Below are 24,794 nucleotides of genomic sequence, written 5' to 3' on the forward strand. Positions count from 1 at the left end.
AAAGAATCAATTCGGCATGGTAATCTTAAATAAAAGGGTTGTGGACAAAAATAGTCATAAGACCACCAAGATTTCCTCACATCTTCACAGCCCTCCCCTAAAGAGGAAACAAATGGAAGTGGGGATCGAAGTATAAAAAGGGAAAAAAGAAAATTGTAATTCACCTATTTTACAAGAAATTTTGGTGCCACTTTGAGTTAAGCTAATCAGAGAGAGTAAACAATAGGGAGTGTGCTTGTGTTTTTCTTCAGCTATTTTTAAGGAGTGAACGACTCTATGGGCTGTTGCTATGATATCAATTTTCTGACTTTCAAATCTATTAAGTTTAAAGAAGGGTAGTTCTATCTTTATGCACTTATTTGATTAGTTATCAAGGGGAAAACCTAAGAGTAATTCTATTTCCACACACCTAATTACCTCAGTGCACACACTTAATGAAATATTATTTTAATGGCAGTTAAACTAAAATGACCATAATAAACATTTATATGCTCTTGTTGTAATTATAGTTCTTCAAAAATTTTGATTTGCAAATTTTAAGTGCATACTTTGTGATTCTTCCATTACGTGATGAAGGTGCGATATCATTAGGGTCAAGTAATCTTCCAGGGCTTTTCGTGGGTTCCTTAGCCCTCACACTTGTTGCTGCCCCTATTTCCACTCTCATCTTTTCGCTACCTAATCTTTCCAAAGGAAAGGTCAGGATTTTCACAACTACTGTAAGACAAGTGTGTGGAAGGAGGATTGAGGGGGTGTGTACAATAGTTGAGTGAAGGGTATAATTGATACATTTAGTGTGTAGATTGAGAAAATTAATTAATAATTAAATTACAAAGTGTGTACACCAAGAAATGATGTAGATTGAGATAGTTAGGTGTGTGGAAATAGAATTTTCCAAAACCTAGTCTTAGGTTTTGTGCCTCTTTCTTGATAATCATTCTCTCTCTTTTATTTTCTCTTCTCTCTTCTTACTCTTAAACTTGTTCTTATAATTTTAACTTGGTATCAAAGCATACAAGCTCTTTTCTTTTTTTTCTTTCTTCTGCTCTTTCATTTTTTTTTTTTTTTTGTGTTCAATAATGTTAAAAAACAAAAAAAACAAAAAGGAAGAAAAAAAAACCCAAGATGCTCGACTAGGGTTGGGTTCCCCAAAAAAAAATTCAATTTTTTTGTGTTTTTTGTTGCCCATTTGCAAATTTTTCTTTATTTTTTGAAAAAATGGATGCTATTTTTGATCTGCGAGTTCTGTCAGTTTTTTGCTTGATTCAGGGCTTGGAATCCCTTCTATAGGAGCCGACCAGACCTTCTATGGTCTTCCCTGGTGTTGTTTGCTGCTCCTAGCTGGTATTTTGGTCTCACAACTCTGTTTACGGGTGTTCTAAAATGTGTTTGCCTCAGTTTTTGCCTTTTCTGGGCCATTTTTGGCTTCTTTGAGACTGTTTTCTTGCTTACTGAGGCTGCTACACCTTCCTCTCTGTTTTTGGGGTATAGTTGTGTTTTCTTAGTCCATGGCTGATGACGGCAAGAACCCTGTGGTCAGTGAGGCAAAAGGTTTGGGTCCTACTATACCTATTGGTGATAAGTTGATAACTCCTCTTCATCTGACTTTTGTCAAGCTGGATGGCACCAACTATCAGGTTTGGTCACATTCTTTTTAGTTGGCCATCATTGCTCATGGTATGTTAAGTCACGCAACAGGAGTTACTAAGGCTCCCAAGGAGGATGGACCAACACGTGACAAATTACTATCAGAACTTCCAAGTTGTATGTTCCCAAGATGCTGCTACATTTCAATAGATGTTGCCAATGAGCGTGTCTATGATTTTCTTGCTGGTCTCAACTCGGAGTACAATTAGATTTATGTTCAGGTTCTCGGCCACCAGTCATTTCCTACTGTGCTTGAAGCCTATGCTTATGTTCTGCAAGAAGAGAGCCAGCAAAGTGCTATGGTTCATCAACCTCTTCAAGACCGGTCTACTTTAGTTGTTTCTTCTACTCCCACAGATGGGAAATTTGGTCCGTTTAAGTCTAGGGGTAAAGGTTCCTCTAGTATTCGTGATCAGATTATCTGTGATTATTGTGGGAAAGAATGACATGATCAGGAACATTGTCAGAAGTTACATGGTCGTCCTCTAACCAAGGGAGAGGTAGTGGTTGTGCTGGTACTAGTGGCCGCAATAGCACTATTTGCTCTCATGCACACCTATTGGAATCCTCTACTAGTACTTTGGGTGATCCTGCAGCTTTTTCCCATGATGAGTAACACACTCTTTGGCATCAAATGGCTCAGCTTGATTCTTCTCCTGCTTCCACTTCTGCTTCTACTTCTGACCCTCTTCCCTCTAACTTTGCTTCCATAGGTATTCCTACACATGCGTTGAGTGTTGTCTCTTCATTCCATTGGATTATTAACTCCGGTGCTACCAATCATATGACAGGTTTGTCCACCCTTTTCCACTCTTACTCTCCTTGTTCCTGCAAGGATAAAATAAGAGTGCCTGATGGGTCCTTATCCTCTGTGTCTGGGACAAGCTCTATTCACTATTCTCCCTCTATTTCCCTCTCCTCTGTTCTTCATGTTCCCAACTTCTCTACTAATTTACTGTCTATTAGTCGTGTTATCAATTCCTTAAATTGTTTCGTAACCTTTTTCCCTTCTCATTGTTTTTTCAAGAACTAGGTATAGGGAGAATGATTGGCAGTGGTAGAGTACACGAGGGATTGTATTTTCTGGATGATGGATCTTTTGTCACTCACCAAGCTCTTTAGAAAACCAGCACTTCATGCCTCTCTCTATCACATCAGTGGCATAGGAGTTTAGGCCATCCCTCCATTTCAATTTTGAATAAACTTTTCCCTAGTCCAGTGAAGGATTGTGATTGGAATAATTTTCATTGTGATGTTTGTAAGTTTGAAAAACATAAAAGATCTTGTTTTCCTTCAGTTAATAAAAGAAGTATGTTTCCATTTATGGTTATTCATTCTGATGTACAGGGTCCCTCTCATGTTATGTCTGTATCTGGTTATCGGTGGTTTGTCACTTTTATTAACTGTTATTCTTGAGTAACTTGGGTTTACCTACTTTGCACCAAAAGTGAGGTCTTTTATTGCTTGCAAACATTTCATAAGATGATGCATACTCCATTTGCCATCCAAATTAAAGTCCTTCAGAGTGACAATGGTACTAAGTATATTGATGGTGACTTTCGAGCAAATCTTGAGGCTCATGGTATTCTTTATCAAACCAGTTGTGTTGGCACCTCCGAATAGAACTGTGTTGCTGAACGCAAAAACGGTCATCTTCTTGAGGTTGTTTGTGCTCTTATGTTCACGATGCGGGTTCCTAAACCATTCTAGGTTGATGTGCCTGCTAGTGTCCTCCAGTTTCAGCACCCCCTTGCCCTTCTTCCTCACATGTCTATACCCCCCCTCCCTTCCTCCTAAAGTGTTTGACTTAGAAAATATGAAGAAGAAGAACTCCGAAAATATGAGGAAGAAGGAATATATTTCTGTTATATTCAAAACTTCTTATCTTACAAGACCAAATGACACTCCTTATATAGGAGATATTACAAACATCATCATAACCCATTATATGCCACTTACATATTATATATTACCACTATCTACCACTATCATATTATATACATGCCACTATCTACCACCAACACCACTATCATATTCTATACATGCCACTATCTACAACCAACACCACTATCATATTCTATACATACCACTATCTACCACCAACACCACTATCATATTCTATACATGCCACTATCTACCACCAACACCACTATCATATTATATGCATGAACACAATTTCCAGCACTCCCCCTCAAGCTGGTTTGAAGATATCTTCCATAGCCAGCTTGCTAGTCAGCTTATCAAATTGCTTCTTGTGTAGTCCCTTCGTTAGCACATCAGCTAATTGTTCACCTGTTGGAAGGTAGGTCATACAGATTATGCCAGCATTGATTTTCTCCTTGATGAAATGTTTATCCACTTCTATATGTTTTGTGCGATCATGTAGAACTGGATTATGAGCTATAGATATAGCTGCTTTGTTGTCACAATAGACCTTCATAGGTGTCGGGTGAGAAAGCTTTAATTCTTCAAGAATTCTTTTAATCCACATTACTTCACAGATTCCATGGGCAACAGCTCTGAACTCTGCTTCTGCACTACTTCTAGCTACCACATTCTGTTTTTTACTCCGCCATGTAACTAGGTTCCCACCTACAAAGGAGCAGTATCCGAATGTTGATCTCCTGTCTGTAACACTTCCTGCCCAGTCTGCATCTGTGTATACTTCAACTTGAAGATGTCCATGTTTCTTGAATAGTAAGCCTCTCCCTGGAGTTCCTTTCAAATATCTTAAGATCTTATAAACGGCCTCAAAGTGCTCTGTCCCTGGTGAGTGCATGAACTGACTTACCATACTGACTGCAAAGGCAATATCAGGCCGCGTATGAGACAAGTAAATCAATTTCCCTACAAGTCGCTGATATTGTTCTCTCTCTTTAACTTCTTTAGCCTTAGCAGCTTGTAACTTCAAGTTAGGCTCGATCGGAGTCTCCGCCATCTTACAACCAAGCATACCTGTTTCTCCAAGGAGATCAAGAACATATTTTCTCTGATTAACGAATATACCTTCCTTGGATCTTGCAAATTCCATTCCGAGAAAATACTTGAGGGCTCCCAGATCCTTAATGTGAAATTCTTTTGCGAGTTTCTCTTTGAGGGCTGCTAACTCTGCTTCATCATTACCAGTTAAAATGATGTCATCAACATAAACAATCAAAATTGCAATTTTACTGTTTTTTGAATGTTTATAAAATATTGTGTGATCTGCTTGACTCTGCGAGAAGCCACAACTGATAACTGCCTTCCCAAAGCGTTCAAACCACGCTCTTGGTGATTGTTTGAGTCCGTATAATGACTTGTTCAATCTGCATACTCTGTCACTTCCAAGTCTCTGCTCAAATCCCGGCGGTAGGCTCATGAACACCTCCTCTTCAAGATCACCATTGAGAAATGCATTTTTAATGTCAAGTTGATGTAGAGGCCAATCTGAATTTACTGCAAGAGATAACAGTACTCTGATGGAATTTATTTTAGCAACAGGAGCAAACGTCTCCTGATAGTCGATCCCATAAGTTTGAGTGAAGCCTTTAGCTACCAGTCTCGCCTTGTATCTCTCAACGCTTCCATCTGCGTTACATTTTATCGTAAACACCCATTTACACCCAACTGTTTTCTTGTCTTTGGGTAGATCAACTATCTCCCAAGTACCACTTCTCCTTAAAGCATTCATCTCCTCCATGACTGCTAATTTCCAATTCGGATCATCCAATGCTTCCTGTATATTCCTTGGAACAAACAAGTGTGAAATCCTAGATGTGAAAGCTCTATGGTTTTTAGACAGTCTTTGATAGGAGAGGTAATTTGCAATAGGATGTTTAATGCAATTTCGGACACCTTTCCTAATTGCTATAGGTACATCAAGGTCGGAAATAGAAGGAATAGGATTACCTAAAATTTCGATGCCAGAACTCGGGTGGACATTCGGGCCATTAGGATGGACATTCGGGTCATTATTCCTCAGATGAAATCGCTTCCTAGTATAAACCTGAAGCTCAGGATTTAGATCATTTTGTAGTACTTCTCCCCCTAAACAAGAATCTTCTTGACTAGGCACCATAGAACTTGGTTCTCCTAAGTGATCATTATCAGACAGATGTGGTTTTTGTGTAGGATAAATGACATTGGGGAGCGGGATAGAAATATCCCAAAAACGGTCTTCTACTCCACTTGTCTCCCCCTGAAGAGAAGTGTTGGGGAAATAGGATTTTGTTTCCACAAATGACACATCCATACTCACATGAAATTTCTTGTTTTGAGGATCGAAGCACTTATATCCCTTTTTGTTTGAGGAATAACCCAAAAAAACACATTTTATAGCACGGGGGTCAAGTTTTGAACGAAATTGACTGGGAACATGAACATAGGCAGTACATCCAAAAACTTTGGCGGGTAAATCAGAAAACAACCTCGTGTCAGGAAAAAAAGTTTTGAGACAATCAAAAGGTGTTTTGTATGTTAACACCTTTGTAGGCATCCTGTTTATCAAATAAGAGGCTGTTAAAATTGCTTCACCCCATAAATATTTAGGAACATGCATGTAAAACATTATAGCACGTGCTACTTCAAGTAGATGTTTATTTTTTCGTTCTGCAATGCCATTTTGTTGAGGGGTATCCCGACATGTAGATTGATGAAAAATCCCATTTTTTTCCAAAAACTCACCCAACTGCTCATTAAAATATTCTGTTCCATTATCAGAATGTAAAATACCAATTTTGGTTTGAAATTGGTTTTCAATCATATTGTAAAAATTTGTGAATAAATTTTTCACGTCAGATTTTTTATTCATCAAATAAATCCAACATAAGCGGGTATGGTCATCAATAAATGTAACAAACCATCTTTTACCAGAAAGAGTAGTGATTTTAGAAGGGCCCCAAACATCACTATGAATCAAATAAAAAGGTTTTGAAGCCTGGTAAGGTTTTGGCAAATAAGTAGAGCGATGAAATTTTGCAAAAATGCAACTTTCACAATGAAAAGAAGAACAATCAATCCCTTTAAATAATTCTGGAAATAAATGTTTCAGATAAAGAAAACTAGGATGTCCTAGCCTATAGTGCCATAGCATTATTTTTTCTCGAACAGAGATTGAACTGGTACTATTAAAGCTCTGAGCTTTTTTATTACTAACAGGTACTTCATCAAAGTAGTAAAGACCTTCAAGCATCCTAGCACGCCCAATCATCATCCCCGAGTTCTGGTCCTGAAATTCACAATGGGATTCAAAAAATGTAACACGACAATTAGAATCCTTAGATAGTTTACTGACAGACAAAAGGTTACAGGCTAAGTTGGGGACGTGAAGAACAGCATTGAGATTAATTTTCTCAGTTAGTTTAATAAATCCTTTTCCTGCAATAGGTGAAAAACTACCATCGGCTATTCTGATTTTGTCATGACCAGAACAAGGGAAATAGGTACTAAATAAATGGGAAAAACTAGTCATGTGATCGGAGGCACCGGAATCTATGATCCACGGAGAGAAGTTTAGGCAAGAGAAGGCTTTAGGATTTCTACCTGTTTGTGCCAACAAAACACTAGGAGTACCGGTTGAGGAGTTGGATTTTATCAGCTTTAAGAGTTGATCAATCTGCTCTTTGTTGAAGGGACCTGAATCGGCTTCATTAGCGGTAGGAAAGCCACGATTCTTCTCTCCTTGTTTGCTGCTTTTCCAGTTGACAGGTTTGCCATGCATCTTCCAACACGTTTCGCGTGTATGGCGAGGCTTGTTGCAAAAATCACACCAGACCCGTGGCTTATCATCAAACCTGCGCTGGTAATTTGCAGCCTTGTTGGCCGCAGCATCGCTAATTAAAGCAGAAATTTCAATTGATTCACCATTACCTTTTTTCTTAAGCATGACGCTCCTTCGGCTCTCTTCCCTTCTGACTTCGGCAAATACTTCGCCAATGGATGGGAGAGGAGGTCTGCCAATAATTCTTCCTCGCACTTCATCGAACTCAATGTTGAGGCCGGCAAGAAACTTGTAAATACGGCTGTCTTCCACAGTTTTCTTGTGGTGGTTGCAGTCGTCAACCGATTTCCATTCGTATGTGTTGAAGATGTCAAGATCCTGCCACAACCTTTTCAACGAATTGAAATATTTGGTGACGGAATCATCTCCTTGACGAATCTCTCCCAACTTCAAAGTTAATTCGAAAACTTGAGATTGATTTCCTAGGTCAGAATACATCTGACTAACATTATCCCACAATTCTTGTGCAGTAGTATAGCACATGTAATTAGAGCTTATATCCTCCTCCATGGAATTGACCAACCATGTCATAACCATGGAGTTTTCAGCGTCCCAATTGTCGAACAGCGGATCATTAACAGCAGGAGCCTTCTTGTCACCAGTGATGTAACCGATCTTTCCTTGCCCACGGATATACATCCGGACAGATTGTGACCAGCGGAGAAAATTATCACCATTTAGGCGGATGGTGGTGATTTGGATAGAGTGAGAGTTGGACGTTTTCACCGGAATGGCAGCGGCAGGGGTTGAAGTGGTTCTGGACGTGACTTCCGACATGGCTATGACGGTTTTAGGGCTGCTGTGTTTTTTTTTGCTCTGATACCAACTTAGAAAATATGAAGAAGAAGAACTCCGAAAATATGAGGAAGAAGGAATATATTTCTGTTATATTCAAAACTTCTTATCTTACAAGACCAAATGACACTCCTTATATAGGAGATATTACAAACATCATCATAACCCATTATATGCCACTTACATATTATATATTACCACTATCTACCACTATCATATTATATACATGCCACTATCTACCACCAACACCACTATCATATTCTATACATGCCACTATCTACAACCAACACCACTATCATATTCTATACATACCACTATCTACCACCAACACCACTATCATATTCTATACATGCCACTATCTACCACCAACACCACTATCATATTATATGCATGAACACAATTTCCAGCAGTTTGGTTGTGTTTGCTTTGTTCACATTTCTCGTTCTACTTGGAGCAAACTGAACCCTAAGGCTTTGCGGTGTGTCTTCATTGGCTATTCCTCCACCAGAAAGGCTACAAGTGTTATGATCCTCACTCTCAGAAAGCATATGTTACCATGGATAACACTTTTTGTGGGTCTGAGCCCTTATTCCGAGACCAATCTCTTCAAGGGGAGGTTTCATCAACGGAAGAGATTGTTTCTTCTGATCCATTATTTTCTACCATTTGTTGTGTCTGTCTGTGTGTGTGGGTGGGTGGGGGAGGGGGGGCCACCATATTGTAAGAAGGATATGAATAAGTGTGTTCAAAGGGAGTCTAGTAGGTTGGATAAACCCAATTGTGTTCAAGGAGAGTCTAGTAGGTTGGATAGACTAGATTGTGTTTAGGGGGAGTCTAGTAGGTTGGATAGACCAGATCTTCAGACCTACTCTCGGCGACAAAGGGAACAGTCGAGTTATGTGCTGCCATGCCAATCACCACCTCCAACTCCAGTTCCTAATTCTTCTATGGAATCTTCAGGTAATGAGTCTTTGGTTACTTCTCCTACTACTCCTGTTGATGACTCAAATCTTTCTATTGCTATTAGGAAAGCTGTTAGAACTTGCACTCAACATCGTATTTCTAAATTTGTGTAATGATTCCTTATCTTCGTCGTATCGTGCCTGTGTTTCATCTTTGTCTTCTGTCTCTTGTCCGCAGAATTGGAAGGAAGCACTCACTGATTCTAAGTGGAAATAAGCTACCGCAAAGGAGATGAGAGCTCTGAGTAAGAATGGCACTTGGGAGTTAGTTTCTCTACCATCAAGTAAAAGGCTTGTGGGTTGCAAATGGGTGTTTACAATTAAGCAGAAAACCGATGGGACTATTGAGAGATATAAGGCAAGACTGGTCGCTAAGGGTTCACTCAGACTTATGGCATTGATTATTAGGAGACCTCTGCTCTGGTGGCTAAAATGAATTCTATTCGTGTCCTTCCCTATAGTGTAAATTTGGGTTAGCCGTTACAACAGCTTGATGTAAAGAATGCTTTCCTCCATGGTGATATAAAAGAAGAAGTGTATATGGATGTTCCTCCAAGTTTCTCTTCTCCAGCCACTGATGGGAAGGTTTGTCGATTAAAGAAGGTTTTGTATGGATTGAAACAATCTCCTAGAGTCTAGCTTGATAGGTTTCTTAAGGCGACGCTCAAATTTGGATAAAAGCAAAGTCATGCTAATCATATTATACTCATCAAACAGTGTGGAAATAAAACTGCTATTCTTATTGTTTATGTGGATGATATAGTGCTGATTGGTAACAATGTAGAGGAGATGTCCCAAATCAAAGCTCAACCTTCCAAGAAGTTTGAAATCAAAGATCTTAGTCCTCTACAGTATTTTATTGGGATTGAGATTGCTAGATCAGATATGGGCATCTTTATTTCTCAAAGGAAAAACATCTTAGATCTACTTGAGGAAGCAGGTATTTTGGGTTGTAGACCAGCAGATTCTCCTTTTGAGGCCAATCACAAACTTAGCAGCAATGATGGAGATCGTGTAGATAAAGAAAGATATCAAAGGCTTGTAGAGAGCAGTGTTATCAGAGGCGAGCCTAAGCGCTCGCCTAAGCGCAAGGCGAGGCGAGGCTTTAGTGCTTCACGCACACTGAGGTGAGGCGAAATGGTGAGGCGATGGAGAAGCGCCTGAAGCGAGGCTTAGGCGATGAAGCGTGAGCGAAACGAAGCGACGCTTCACCAGATTTTTGCCTGATTTCAGTTCGACTCATCTGGGCCCTTCATCTGGATGACTTTTGTGCAATTTACGGGCATGCATTGCACTTTATAATTCCTTTCTACTAAATAAGAAGTCAGAACCCTAGATCGACTTCGTTCGTCGACATTGAAAGGCATACCGAAATCGACTTCACCTGGGTCTTCTTCTTCCTTCTTCAGACGTCGTTCCAGTCGACTTTACCTGGTGAGTTCCTTCTCCTTCCTTTCTTCTTCTTCTTCCTTTCTCCTTTCTTCCCTTCGACTTCACCTGGGTCTTCTTTGTTCACTGTTGGACCCCCCCTCCCTTTCTTCCCCCCTGTTCTTCCTTTGTTCATTTTTTTCTTTGACTTGAAGAACACGGTCGGACCCCCCCCCCCATTTTTTTCCTTTTTCAATTAATTTCAATTAATTCAATTAATTTCCTGTGTTAAAATTAATTCAATTATTTTTTAAAATTAATTTTTAATTCGCAAAAATTAATTTTTAAAATTAATTCAATTATTTTAAAATTAATTTTTTTCCAATTAATTCAATTATTTTTTTTCTGTGTTAAAATTTCAATTAATTTCCTGGTTATTTTAATTTCCTGGTTATTCAATTAATTATTTTAATTCAATTAATTTGTTTAATTCAATTAATTTGTTTATTTTAATTCAATTAATTCAATTAATTTCCTGGTTATTTTAATTTCCTGATTATTCAGTTAATTATTTTAATTCAATTAATTTGTTTATTTTAATCCAATTAATTTCCTGGTTATTTTAATTTCCTGGTTATTCAATTAATTATTTTAATTCAATTAATTTCAACTATTTTAATTTCTTTATGTTCTTTAATGTTGTTGAAATATGTTCTTTAATTTCTTTATGCTGAAACATTGAATTTCTTGTTGGATAGAATTAATGTCGAAGTCGAGTGAAAGTAAAAAAAACCCAGAATGGCAAGATGCACGGATGGTAAATCTCCAAAACCTTTCAAAGTTCATTTGTTTATGGATATTTAGTATTTGGAATGATAACTGCATGATGGTTCCTGAAAATATTTATATTTTTGTCTATACCATTTATTTTAAAAAAATATCCTTTATGGTCGCCTCAAATCGATGAAGCCCTCACCTCGTGCTTAGGCATTAGGAGACCTTGTCGCCTCGGTTCGCTTTTCGCCTTAAAAAATACTGGTAGAGAGATTAATATATCTTTCTCATACTAGGCCAGATATTGCATATGCAATTGGTGTTGTAAGCCAATTCATGCATGATCCTCGAACAGGACAATTGGATACAGTTAATTGGAACCTCAGATACCTCAAATTAGCACCTAGAAAAGAGATCTTGTTCTCCAGTCATGGTCATTTGAGGATGGAGGCTTTCACTGATATAGATTGGGCTAGTGCGGTTGATGATAGTAGGTCTACTTTAGGTTATTGCACTTTTGTAGGAGGTAATCTGGTGATTTAGTAGAGTAAGAAGCAAGTTGTTGTGGCCAGATCAAGTACAGAAGTTGAGTACCAAGCAATGGCGAATGGCATCTATGAGCTTATGTGGACCAATGAGGTTGTATTGTGATAATAAGGTTGCTATTAGCATTGCTCTTAATCCTGTTCAACATGATAGGACTAAGCACATCAAGATTGACAAACATTTTATCAAGGAGAACATAAGTGGCAGTGTGATTTGTATGCCTTTTGTGCAACCCGAAGATTAGTTGGTCAATGTTTTTACTAAAAGGTTAGGTAGTAAGGTTTTTCATCCCATTGTGTGCAAGTTGGACATGAGAGATATCTATGCACTAACTTGAGGGAGAGTGTTAAGTTAGATGAAGGGTAGTTTTGTCTTTATGCACTTATTTGATTAGTATAAATACATATCGTTATAGAGGGGAAAACCTAATCTTAGGCTTTGTGCCTCTTTCCTTATAATCATTCTCTCTCTCTTTTATTTTCTCTTCACTCTTCTTACTCCTAAACTTGTTCCTATAATTTTAACCAAATCTTAAATAAAACTCTTAATCGCTTGTCACTTATTTTAAATACAGTAATAGGAAGAGAAAAGCATACAGAGAAGATAGGGGGAGCAGGATGTTTGTGCCTGGGGAGGATAGGTCAAACTCTTAAACAAATTAACAATTAAAATTTATCCAGTTGTTTAAATCAATTCAATTTGCCAATTCCAATATCTAAATCATGCATATATCATCCACACAATATAGCAGTTAATAAATCGAGATAATAGACACCAATATATGTGGAAAACAGTTCGGAACAACAATCGCCCTTAGGTGAAAAAAAGGGCCATCTTGTCTATCAAAATCCATTAGATTAAGAGTATAATATAAAAGCTAAAGTAAATGAAATTACAACTCAACCTAAATGTGTTAGCCTTGAAATCTTACCGTTCAAGCTCATAAACTCAAAATTCACTCACAAATGACTCTAAGACCGCTGTCAATCTTCTCTTGTCTAGATCTCTGCTCCTTGTGGTTCATTTTGTGATTGACCAATTGGCTGAATAACCAATACAGTAGAGCGATCCAAGCGTGGTGAAGGATGGAGTTTTCAAAACACTTAACCAAAAAACAGTGTGTATGATGTTATAATACATTAAATTCAGTTTCAATTCAAAAATGATTGAGAAACAAAAGTTTCAAGGAGTTCTTCAAACCTTGTAAATAGTGTCTCTTTCAAAAACTACTGATTTCGTGTCAAACCTAAAAAGAAATCCTAATCCACGCTTATATATGTTTTTCCTAAATTAGAGACCAATCCGAACTAAAAACCATACATGCATTCAAGCGTGTTTCTATTAAAAAAGGTAATGCTGTGTATTATTCAATGATTAACCAAAACCTAAAGTACAATATGTATACTAAACTACCAAAACCCTAAGGCCCTGTTTGATTGTCTGAAGATAAAATGAAGGATATAATAGCCTTTGGGATTTACATGAGTAGATGCAATGATAGGATATGTGTAGTGGATAACATATCCTACCATTCTTGTTTGTTAACTCAGGATATGAGTATTGGATATATCATATTTATGTTTGTTTAACAAAAAATATTGTGGTATATAAGCAAATAATTTCCAAATTTACGCTCCTAACATACATAAATTATATATATTTATTAGAGAAAGGGGTATATATGTCTTTTAAATTCATATCTTATCCCACTGGAGATTATATAATTTCCAAATTTACCCTCCTAACATACATAAATTATATATATTTATTAGAGAAAGGGGTATATATGTCTTTTCAATTCATATCTCATCCCACTGGAGATTATATAACTGGGGTAGGGGGGGGGGGTTGTGGTATTATATATCCTGCCATTTTGGAGGATATACAATCCATCCACATATCATATCCCATTTTAAAAGAAATTACAAACATATCTCCAATCAAACTATTTATCTCCAACCATCAAACAAAGCCTAAAGTCGTAATTACAAGCATAAGACTAAAATACCTTTAAGTGAAAGATAGAATAACAAAAATATAAAATACAGATATTTCACACACACACCCTTTTCAACTGAGGATGCGAGCGCAAAAAGCACATACAGTTTGCCAAGAACAAACGAAAACGGGCTATAGTGTGAGTCTTCGTAAAGAAGTCTGCCAACTGGAGACAGAAGAGAACAAAAGGGAGAGTAATAGTGCCAGCCTGAAGATGTTGCCTAACAAAGTGACAATCTATCTTATTATGCATCGTACGCTTATAAAAGACCAAATTATGGGCAATCTATATGACACTCTGATTGTCACAATACAAAAAAGTTGAGGAAGAAAGAGAAACACCCATATCAGAAAGAAGCCCATGAAACCAAACTATCTCAAAAGTAGCATGAGTCATGGCACGGTATTTAGCCTCTGCGGTGGGGTGAGCAACAACAAACTATTTCTTACTTTTTCAAGAGATGGGAGAATCTCCTAGAAAAACACAAAGACCGGAGGTAGATTTGTGATTAGAGATGTCACTGGGCCAATCAACATCAACATAGGAATGACGGGTCAAGTCCAAAGAAGCAGACGGAAGGAGGCACTACAACAAAGTATCACAAAGGTAGCGAAGAGTACAGAGCAAGGCAGCCCAATAGATGGAACAAGGAGCAAAGACAAGCTGGTTGAGAATATGCATAACATAAGAGATATCGAGACGAGTCACAGTGAGATAGACAAGGCACCTGACCAACTCACAATAGAGAGTGGGATCCTCAAGAGGAATACCATCAAAAGTTGAAAACTTAGCATGCAATTCAATAGGAGTGTCGACAGTTTTGTCATCAGTGAGATTGGCACAAGAAAGAATATCACTAGCATATTTAGTCTGAGATAGAAGATACTCAATAGGAGAAGTAGCAACCTTAATACCAAGAAAATACTGAAGAGATCCCAAATCTTTCATCTCAAATGCCTAAAACAACTAACGCTTAACCTCCTGAATAGTGCGAGACTCGGATCCGGTAATGATCATATCATCCACATACAAGAGAACGAGAACCAGGCCAGTAGAAGTACGAGGAACAAACAGAGTAGAATCATGAAGACTTGGGTAAAAGCCAAGCTGAAGTGCAACAAAGTGAAATCTCTCATACCAAACACAAGGAGACTGCTTGCGACCATAAAGAGCACGATGAAGACAACAAACAAGATCGAGAGGGTAAGAGAGGCCAAGTGGAGGACGCATATACACTTCTTGAGCAAGATACCCATTAAGAAAAGCATTCTTGAAATCTAACTAAAATAAGGCCCATTGATGTGCAGCAACAACAAAGATAAAAGTGCGAACAATATCTTGGCAATAGGGGGCAAAAGTCTCGTCATAATCAATCTCATATTTCTAAGAAAACCCTTGTGCAACCAAACGAGCTTTGTACCGTTCCCAAGAACCATTAGAAAGAGTCTTAACCTTATAGACCTATTTGCAACCCACAATATTCTTACTAGCAAGTAACGGAACCAAGTCCCAAGTCTAAATTTCAGCCAAAGCAATTAACTCATCATTCATGGCGGCAACCAAATTGAATCATAATAAGCTTCTTTGTAGGACCTGTGCTCAAAATAAGTATGAAGACAAGAGAGAAAAGATTGATAGGAGGCAGAGAACATGTATTACTAAAACCAAGTCTTGCCGAAGGATGACGGTTTCGAGTGGGATAGTAAGATGCAAGAGGAGCAAGATCCAAAGAGACAGTGGAGGGGCAATATAGCTAGAGGAAGGAGAGCTTGGAGGTGCTTTGTGAAGGAGGAGCTAACAAAGGATCTGGAGCTGGTGAAGGAGGAGCTAGTGAAGGATCTAGAGTGCTCGCAGGAGTCCAAGTGGAAACTTAGATCAGAAACAAACTCATCAAAGGGAACATCAGAAAGAAAGGGATCAATATGAACCAATTCATGGCAATGGGGACACGTGTGGAAGGTATAGTGTAGTAGGGTAGTATTTCCAAAAAACTGACATGCTGAGACACATATAGCTTTTTGGTCATAGGATCATAACATTGATAACTCTTCTGATGAATGCCATACCCTAAAAACACATATAGGACACAACGAGAACTAAGCTTGGAGCAATCCCATTTGGGGAGAAGAACACAACATGCAAAGCCAAAAACACGAAGAAGAGAGTAATTGGGAATGGTACCAAGGAGGCGCTCATATGGAGAGGAACCTGAGAGAAGAGTAGGCACTCATCAGCCCCTCCAAGATTAGTCTACTTTAGCCATTTCGGTTTAACTTCAACTTGTAAATTGTCCACAAATTTCAACGAGTGTTAAACAATGATTTCGGTTTAACTTCAACTTGTAAATTGTCCACAAATTCAACAAGTGTTAAATAATGATTTCGGTTTAACTTCAACTTGTAAATTGTCCACAAATTTCAACAAGTGTTAAACAATGATTTCGGTTTAACTTCAACTTGTAAATTGTCCGCAAATTTCAACAAGTGTTAAACAATGATTTCGGTTTAACTTCAACTTGTAAATTGTCCACAAATTTCAACAAGTGTTAAACGATGATTTCGCCTCTCTCTGCCCCCTCATGTGAACCTAAGTTCTACCTGGGTTCTCATTATACATGTATTCTAGAGACAATGTCAAGTATCTTGAAAAGAAAACCAAGCTAAATCTTTATTTATTTACTTCGGCAAATGACAAAAGAACAAAGGAATTCTAATGATAGAAAAATTTCAAATTGCAAGTGTTCCAAGGCCTTGGCAACTCTTTGCCCTCATTATCTTCAAGCCGTTAAGCCCCATTACCCAGTACCGAGATTATTTTGTAAGGTCCTTCCCAATTTGGGCCAAGCTTCCCCTCTCTAGGATCCTTTTTGTTGCCGACGACTTTTCTCAATACCAGGTCGCCGACTTGGAACTCTCTTGGGTTAACCCTCTTGTTATAAGCTCAGGCAAGCTGCTGCTGGTACGCTGCAAGCTAAATCACAGCTTTCTCCCTTCGTTCTTCTAGACGATCCAGATCTCGGGCTAAGAGTACATCATTAGTTCCGTTCTCTACTCCCTGGGTTCTGATTCTTGGGATGCCGACCTCTAGCGGAATAACTGCTTTTGTGCCATAAGCCATGGCAAAGGGGGATTTCCCTGTTAATCTTCTCAGCGTAGTCCGATATGCCCAGAGCACGTTAGGCAGCTCGTCCACCCACTTTCCTTTTGCTGCCTGCAGCCTCTTTTTTTTTCCGTCCAGAATTACTTTGTTGGATGCTTCTGCTTGTCCATTGCTTTGGGGAAAGTTTGGTGTTGAAAAATAATTCTTGATCTTGAACTTTGCACAGAAGCTCTTAATTAGCTTACTGTCAAATTGTGTTCCATTGTCTGCAACTATTGCTCTTGGAATCCCAAATCTGGTGATGATATTTTTCCAAATGAATTTCTTTACATCCACATCTCAGATTTTGGCAAGGGGTTCAGCTTCTATCCACTTAGTGAAGATTCACACTGCTCGTTTTCTCTTCTTCTTGCAAACTTTCGATGCTTTCTGCACTTACATCCTCAATTTGAGAGGGGGTGTGAATATGTATTTTATATTAGTGTTATTCTCTATCTTAATTAAGGGTAGTTTAGTCTTCTTCTTGTAATTAGGATATTAGGGTTTTAATAGTTTAGTGTACATATTGTACTAAGCCCCTTTGGTTCATCATTCAATAATACAGATCATTACCTTTGTTTATAACAGACACAAGGCCAATCCACGTGTTAGCTTTTTTTAATACCTTTGTCATTTTAGAATTGTGTGTGAAATGTGTCTGATTAGTCATTGTGGATCGCTAGTTCAAAGATACGTCTACTATGCCATCCAGACAAACTTTAATGTGTTTCACTAATTGAATAGTTCAAGTCGTAAGATACCTCTTGCTTATGCACAAGTCTACCAAGAGAATTAGGACTTCTTTATTTTGAAAATGGTAAGGGATTGTTGGGGAATTTTCGAGATCTTACAATTGAGGAATTGGCTCAACACCTCCATGTGGAGGAAGAGTCAATAATCAAGCAGGTAAGCAAAACTAAGAATATTATCAATATTGAGTTTAATCGTCCCCTCATACAACTAACTCTTCCCAACAAAAGTACCACCCTTAGACAGGACAAATTTGTCCTACTCAAAAACTATCTTGAAGTCATTCTTATTAAGCAGGCTTCCAGATACAAGATTCTTTCAGACTTCTAGTACATGATACACGTCAATAAGCGTCAGGATATTCTTGGAAGTGAACAACAGATCCACCATTTTCCTTTCTTTTGACTGCGGCAGTTGAGGAGTTTCTCATGTAAAGAACTAAGTCATCTGATAGGTAGTGAAAGCTTCTTGTCATTGCAAACATGCCTTGTAGCGCATGAGTCGATCTACCAGTCTCCAATGTCTTCGAGGAGATTCACCTCCGAAATGACTACCACGAAATTCTTTTTTGGCTCCAATGCTCCTAGTTTCTTCTTCTTGAGAGACCGACAATCTTGCTTGTAATGCCTTGTTTTACCATAGTGCTAGCATTCACCCTTCTTCTTTGTGTTTGGGTCATTGCTCCTCTGAAACTTTTGCTTCCGAGAATACTACTTGGCTTTTTTTCCTTCTTCCATCAGATGAACCTTAGAGGTATTAGCCCCTAGTTCTTCCTTACTTTCTTGATGCCTAGACTCTTCCTCCACAAGGAGGTGTTAAGCCAGTTCTTCAATAATAAGATCTAGATTGTTGGGGAATTTTTAAAAATAAAATGGGTTAGTTTTTTATTCTTTTTCAAAACCTTCCTTATTCTCTTTGGAAAGCTCTTTTAGCTTTATGGCTTGTCCCACATCGAAAACATAAGAGAAAGTTGTAAAGTTAATAAACACTCACATGAAACATTCCCTTGAATAAGAAATTGTAGGAAAGGTGCTAAAGTGTATGCTCACACACCATAAGGATGGTGCTTCTATAGCGATCCCGGTTGTCCCTTTACTGTTCTGTTGTATTCCGGACTCAGTTCCATGGAGTTGGTAGTTGTATCTATCTGGTTGTCGTCCTTTAATTCCATTTGTGAGAGTTTTAGGATGTTTTGGGCAAGGTTGTTACAGGTTGGTTAGGCCTTGCTTTCACTTCCTTATTGCCCAGTTTTTAGGCGTTCCGCTCGAGCGGGTCTTCTTGCGCTCGAGCGGATGCGCTCGAGCGGGGATTACACACTTCCAGCATTTCGTGGCCCTGCAAAACTTCTGCAGGTGTGTTTTCTACGCTCAAGCGGGTTTATTGCGCACGAGCGGGTCGCGCTCGAGCGGTATTGCTGGAGCTCGAGCGGGTAGTCCTTTTCCTGTAAAGTTCTGGAAGATGAAAATCTGCGCTCGAGCGGACTGGTTTTCACGCTCGAGCGGATGTGTTTTGCTTTTGTTTCTTGACGCGTGGGACCAGATGTTTGCGCTTTACGCTCGAGCGCTCTATTCTACGCTCGAGCGGGTCATGCGTATATATGAGTTATCCGCTGGGTCTTTTTAAATCACTTTTTCACTTTTCTTCTCTCTCTTACTTTCCCAAAAACCCCATTGTTGAGCTTCTCACTCTAGAACTCTACCTTCTCTCTAGGTATTGATCTAATAGGAGTGATTTCCTCACTTTTGGCCTTTACAAAAAGGTTGTTGATTTTTAGCCTTTACAAAAAGGTTGTTGATCGTCGAGGGCTATCTTTTGATCCGAGAAATTCGTGGGTTGGAGCATTTTCGTTTTCTTCACCTTCTTGGTTGGGAGTCATCTTTTAAGGTAGGGATAACCTACTCCTCACTATGAGCTTTGTCTTTAAATTTTAGTATTTTGAGATGTTAGGGTTGGTTTGGTAATTTTGTGAAAGTTTGGGATTTTTGTGTAAATTTACAAAAGTTGGGGTTTTAACTATCTAAAACCTAGATGCATGTTTGGCGTGGAAAAGTGAAATTAATGTTGAAACATTAATGAAAATGGAACCTAAGGGTTGTAATGTTAATTATGAAAAATGCCCTAATTACATTGGTTAATTAATTCGTATAATTAATTATGAGAAATGAGGAATTGATTTGGAAAGGTATGGGATTAAAGAGTGTGGTTGGATTATTTATCACTCACCTAGTTGAAATGTTGATTATATATCCATTGTTGCATTTATTTTCTGTATAGAAATAGCTGCTTTGGGCTATCGGTGGAGGATAGTCTTGATTGTTGTAGACAATGCATGATGATTAGGCAAACTGAAACTAATCACTGAAATGTGTCATTGAGTATGACGGTCGAAAGAATACATTAAACTTATGTATTGTTTGATGATGTGTATAATTATTGTTTATATGCATTGTGTCGTGTTGGAGGAGATAGGGGATGTACTTCACGGTTTAGGGGGAGATAAGGGATGGACCTCTAAACCGGATGTTGTTGGGAGAAGATAGGGGATGGACTCCATAGATAGAGCTCATATGCTTATCTAATAATGTGTTGACACAGCTCATATGCTTGTCCTTGGAAGTGTGATAGTGCTCTTATGCATATCTATGTAAGTGATGATATAGCTTGTATGCTTATCTGTTGGTGTGTGATATAGCTAGTATGCTTATCTATTATGAAATGGGAAAGTGTTTAATATGAGTTACTGTCTCATATAAGTTGTTTGGCCAGGTTCTGAGCCATGGTTATAAATTGAGAATTGAAAGGAATTAAAAAAATGGACTGTAACATGGACTTGTATGTCATGAAACTGTAAAGTGTTATAAGTGAAAGTATCAGTGTTGGCCATCTATCAACTGCTAATCTTTTAGTCACTGTTCATATTTGGTTTAGTGTATTTCCACTGGGCTGTGGCTCACCCTATATGGGAACATCATTTTCAGGTACAGGTAGCATGCCACCTCCAAGGACATAGCTTGGGAGGCTAGAGGCGGACAGACTTTTGTTGTCTTATTTCCTTTTGATGTATTACATGTAAATCCAAACCAAGGGCTTAATGTGTAATTGAGTTAGTACTCTTTTTTTTTTGTAACCAAGTGTTAACTTGGAAAGCTGTAAGCCCGTAGGGCATTTGCTTTTGTTGTTAACATGTAATACTTTTGGAAAGAAATACTCTGATGAATTGAAGAATGTGGATCTTATATATATAAATGCTTGTCCAATGAGATGGGTTCTATCTATTATTTTGAGGGCGTCACAGCTTCGCACCATTTGCACACACGCATGTGCGTGGCGTGGGTAGTAGGCTATGTGGCATTTGATAGTGCACTTTGCACTTAGCACAAACGCATCGTGCGAGGCACTATGGAGACGCTTTCTAGTGGGTTCAAAATGTCTGCGTGTCGATGATGTGGCATGGTCCAGGTTGGCATGTGGTGGCACTGATTTGCAACACAGTTAGCACCACATGGCGATGAGGTGGCGCATCCAATCAAATGGTGGTATGTCTAATGCAAGATATAAGAAGCTCAAAGAAGGCTAAATTCAAATAAGGGATTATAGTTTGACATTGGCATGATTTCAAAGAGATCCTAATAGGAATTTTATATAATAATGTTTCTAGTATTATTAGCGCCTTATTTTTTGATTATTTTTATGTTTTATAGAATTTTTTGGTCAAGGGTATTTTGATAATTTTTATTATTGTTGTTATGGGTTGTAAGGGTCACCCATGGGTCACCTTGGGGGTCAAGTTATTTAATTGAGTTTTATTTATGCTTCTTATTTGGTTTTAAATTAGTTTCAGAAGTCTAAGATATTATAGTATCCTTTTTTTGTTCTAATTGGTTTAGGAAGTCTCTAAAGTCTATATAAAGTCACGTAACGCTTCTAATTCAATAGAATTGATATTTTAGGGAATTTTCAGAGCTTTTGAAGCATCTTATGGATTGTGTGATGCAATCAAACCCTAGATGCGATGCCTAAGGAATTTTAAGAGTGATTCCTAGACTTATCTTTCTTCTTCTTCTTCTCTTCTTTCTTCTTCTTTCTGTTTCATTTTACTATTCTTAGATTACAGTTCACGAGTCACTGTTTACAGCCTCATAACAGCCCATAAAACAGTGCCACAATCTCATTTTTTATACTCAAACTCTTACCCCTTTATCACCTGATACAAACCCTTCAGAATGGTGTAATCGAGGTCATTGATCGTCTAAGCACGCGATCGTGCGGTGCAAATTGCACCCGCTCACGATTGGATGTGTCTCATCACTACACCCATTTGAGTAAGACAAGATCTAGACCATTAGAACTTGATCCAACAATCATATCTGATTAGGTGCGATCAAAGATCATGATCCTTCCAATCGGGTGCATCCAGGTCTATAAATAGGCATGCGATCAGGCCATTCAATTCATTCTATCCAATAAATTTGATAGACAAGTTCTAAAATCTATTCTCTCTCTCTCTCATTCTCGATTTCAAATTTTCAATCAAGAGCTTTCTATTATTTGATATTTTGTTATTCTGAAGAAACAAAATATCAAACCCCGATTCTCTAGCTTTTGTTTTAAACAAAGGCATTCCGATCTGTCTTCGTTTGTGCAAATGTAGACAAAAGATCTTTAGATCAACTTCGTTGTATCCTGATAGGCGGATTTGCTGGTAACTTGGTGCACACCATCTGTTGGGGACAAATATTATCTTTAAGAAAGCGACGTTCGTAACGTAACTCAAAGTGTAATATTGCAAGCTGCTATTCTAAACATTAGTCATCATCATCGTCATTCCGAAGGATTTGCACCAGCATAATCCTGAACATATTTAGTTAATTAATTCATGACTAAGACAAATAGGTAAGGATTACCTAAAGCTAACCCTTGATGCAACTCTACAATAATTGGAAATTCACTAGTTTCTTTTGCAGTTGATCTAATTATAGTCACAGCTTAAATACTATGACACATCTCATGACTTGTTTACTCTTCATATTATTAAAGTGAATGTCCTCATTTTACCATTTGCATTTCCATTTCCATTTAAGTCAAGACGTACACATAAATAATAGGATATTGTAAACCTCCATTTGAATTTGATGGAAATATCAAAATAATGAAATTCCAAATAAAATAAAAGTCAACTCCTCCTACCAAGAACAAAATATGAGTTTTTTGGATTAGCTAAAAATGGAAACTTCTCCTATATACAGTATATGCTAAAACCTGAAATGTCATAGTTCCACTCTTAGCATCTAATTAGAATATGCAAAAAAAGATTGATCGTAATAACTTTAACTTTAGATGTTTTGACAAACACTTTGGGTATTCACAGCTCCTCCAAGAAATTAAGTGTCAGAAATTGACTTTTTGACTTTCACTTACTGCCAAATGACACAATAAGTATTCAATGGAAAAATGTGCCCTAAAACTAATGTGTTCTCAATCAATGCAATACGCTTATGCAATTTTCCCAAAGATTGGATATGATCATGCATCACATCACATTGTCTTCTAAATGTGTTGAATCTTCGAAGCAATTCAACACTTAGATCCAGGGTCTGACTTCTCTCGAGTTGGCCATCTCAACTTAAGAGCGTGTTTGGTTGGTAGGCCAATTTTGAGCCCGATTTCGGTGATCCGAACCATTCACTTTTTAGGATTTGTTAAGTAAAATGTTCACGCTAAAAATCAAGTGAATGAATATCAGTAGTTATATGCTTGAATCAAATTTGTATTACAAAAAAATGGATGGCTATTCTTAAAATTATATTTGTCGCCCACTTTTTTAAAACAAATATGATTCAAACTTATAGTTGTCCATGTCTAATTATCTTTATTTGTTTGCATGAATATTCTATGCAACGACGGTTCAGATCACCAAAATTTATCCCAAAATAGAACTATCAAGCCCAAGCACCCTATCAAGTTGAGATGACAACTTGAGAAAAGCCAAGCCCTAGATCCATACACCAAAGCTAAATGCCTAACGCACACACTAAATCCTATATCAAATAAAAACAACGAACAAAATGTTGTCCTCCTGAGATGGGGGAATTAGTTCAATTCAAAGACATTATATAGAGTGACACACATTATACAAACTTATGTAGCCACAAAATAGTACCTGTTTTGGCAATCCTTGACATCAATTGAAGAAAATAGCTTGAGCTTCCTGACGCTAACACCCGCAAGCAAACAAGTCTGAATTCCATGGCAACGAAACACATAAAATTAAATGCATCACAAGATATTCATCATTCTTTCCCGCACACAATCTTGTCAATTTGTCATAATCAGGGTGTAATTTCATAACTACTTTCTCGAGGTAGAAGCAAAATCCACGCATTTGACATGATCTTCAAATCAACAAAATATCCCGTTTGGTTATTGGGAAAAAAAAAATTGAAAGGAAGAAAAGAAAAAGTGACCAAACAGGAGGTTTAAGCATGCTTTTGTCATACATTTAGTTTGTGTGTGTGTGCGCGCGCGAATGTACATATATATATATATATAGAGAGAGAGAGAGAGAGATGAGTACAGGGTAAATGAGGGAGAGAGAGAGCACGCATCGGAAGGGAGGAGAAGGAGCCATGGGGAAGAGCGTCGCCATCATTCGCAGATGCCCAGAGGCGGGAGAGGTCACGAGAAATAAAACGGTTGGGACCAAATCCTCCTGACAAAAGATTAGATTAGATTAGATTTAGATAGATTTTGAGTGTCTCCAGTCGGTGGATAATATGGTATTTTCCTTTTTGACTATCCTATTCTATTCTCTATTTTTGAGAAATTTTATTTTAACACGTTCTTTTGTGTCTAGCTATACATTTATGCCATGTTTGTTTGGGTGGATATGAGTTTAGGATTGGATTAATAGTCCAATTAAATTATTAATTCGATATTTGATTAGACAATTAAAGTACGGACTAATTATTTTAAACTTGACTATTAGTTAAGATAGGATACATAATCCAACGGATTCGTAGTCCTAAGACTATTAGTCATGGGAATGCTAATCCAATCC

General features: G+C 37.9%; 1 protein-coding gene across 6 annotated transcripts in view; it reads right to left on the reverse strand.

Annotated features, from left to right (window-relative positions):
• Window positions 1–24,541, reverse strand: part of LOC114268423 (uncharacterized) — a 59,930-nt gene extending 35,389 nt beyond the window's left edge. For 2 of the 6 annotated variants that reach the window (XM_082920489.1, XM_082920488.1), the window contains exons 1-2: window positions 24,312–24,541; window positions 23,898–24,129 (exon numbers count right to left, since the gene is read on the reverse strand). In XM_082920489.1, coding sequence (XP_082776615.1) covers window positions 23,898–24,000 — 103 coding nt within the window. In that variant the 5' untranslated portion in view covers window positions 24,001–24,129; window positions 24,312–24,541. Of the gene's footprint in view, window positions 1–12,781; window positions 12,953–23,897; window positions 24,130–24,311 lie in introns of those variants that run through there. The other 4 variants (XM_028209598.2, XM_082920490.1, XM_082920487.1 and 1 more) reach the window with 4 other exon arrangements.
• Between the last annotated feature and the right edge of the window lie 253 nt (window positions 24,542–24,794).

This window comes from Camellia sinensis, chromosome 3 (genome assembly GCF_055761805.1).
Source record: "Camellia sinensis isolate YWXY chromosome 3, ASM5576180v1, whole genome shotgun sequence".
In the NCBI taxonomy this organism is placed as follows: Eukaryota; Viridiplantae; Streptophyta; class Magnoliopsida; order Ericales; family Theaceae; genus Camellia; species Camellia sinensis.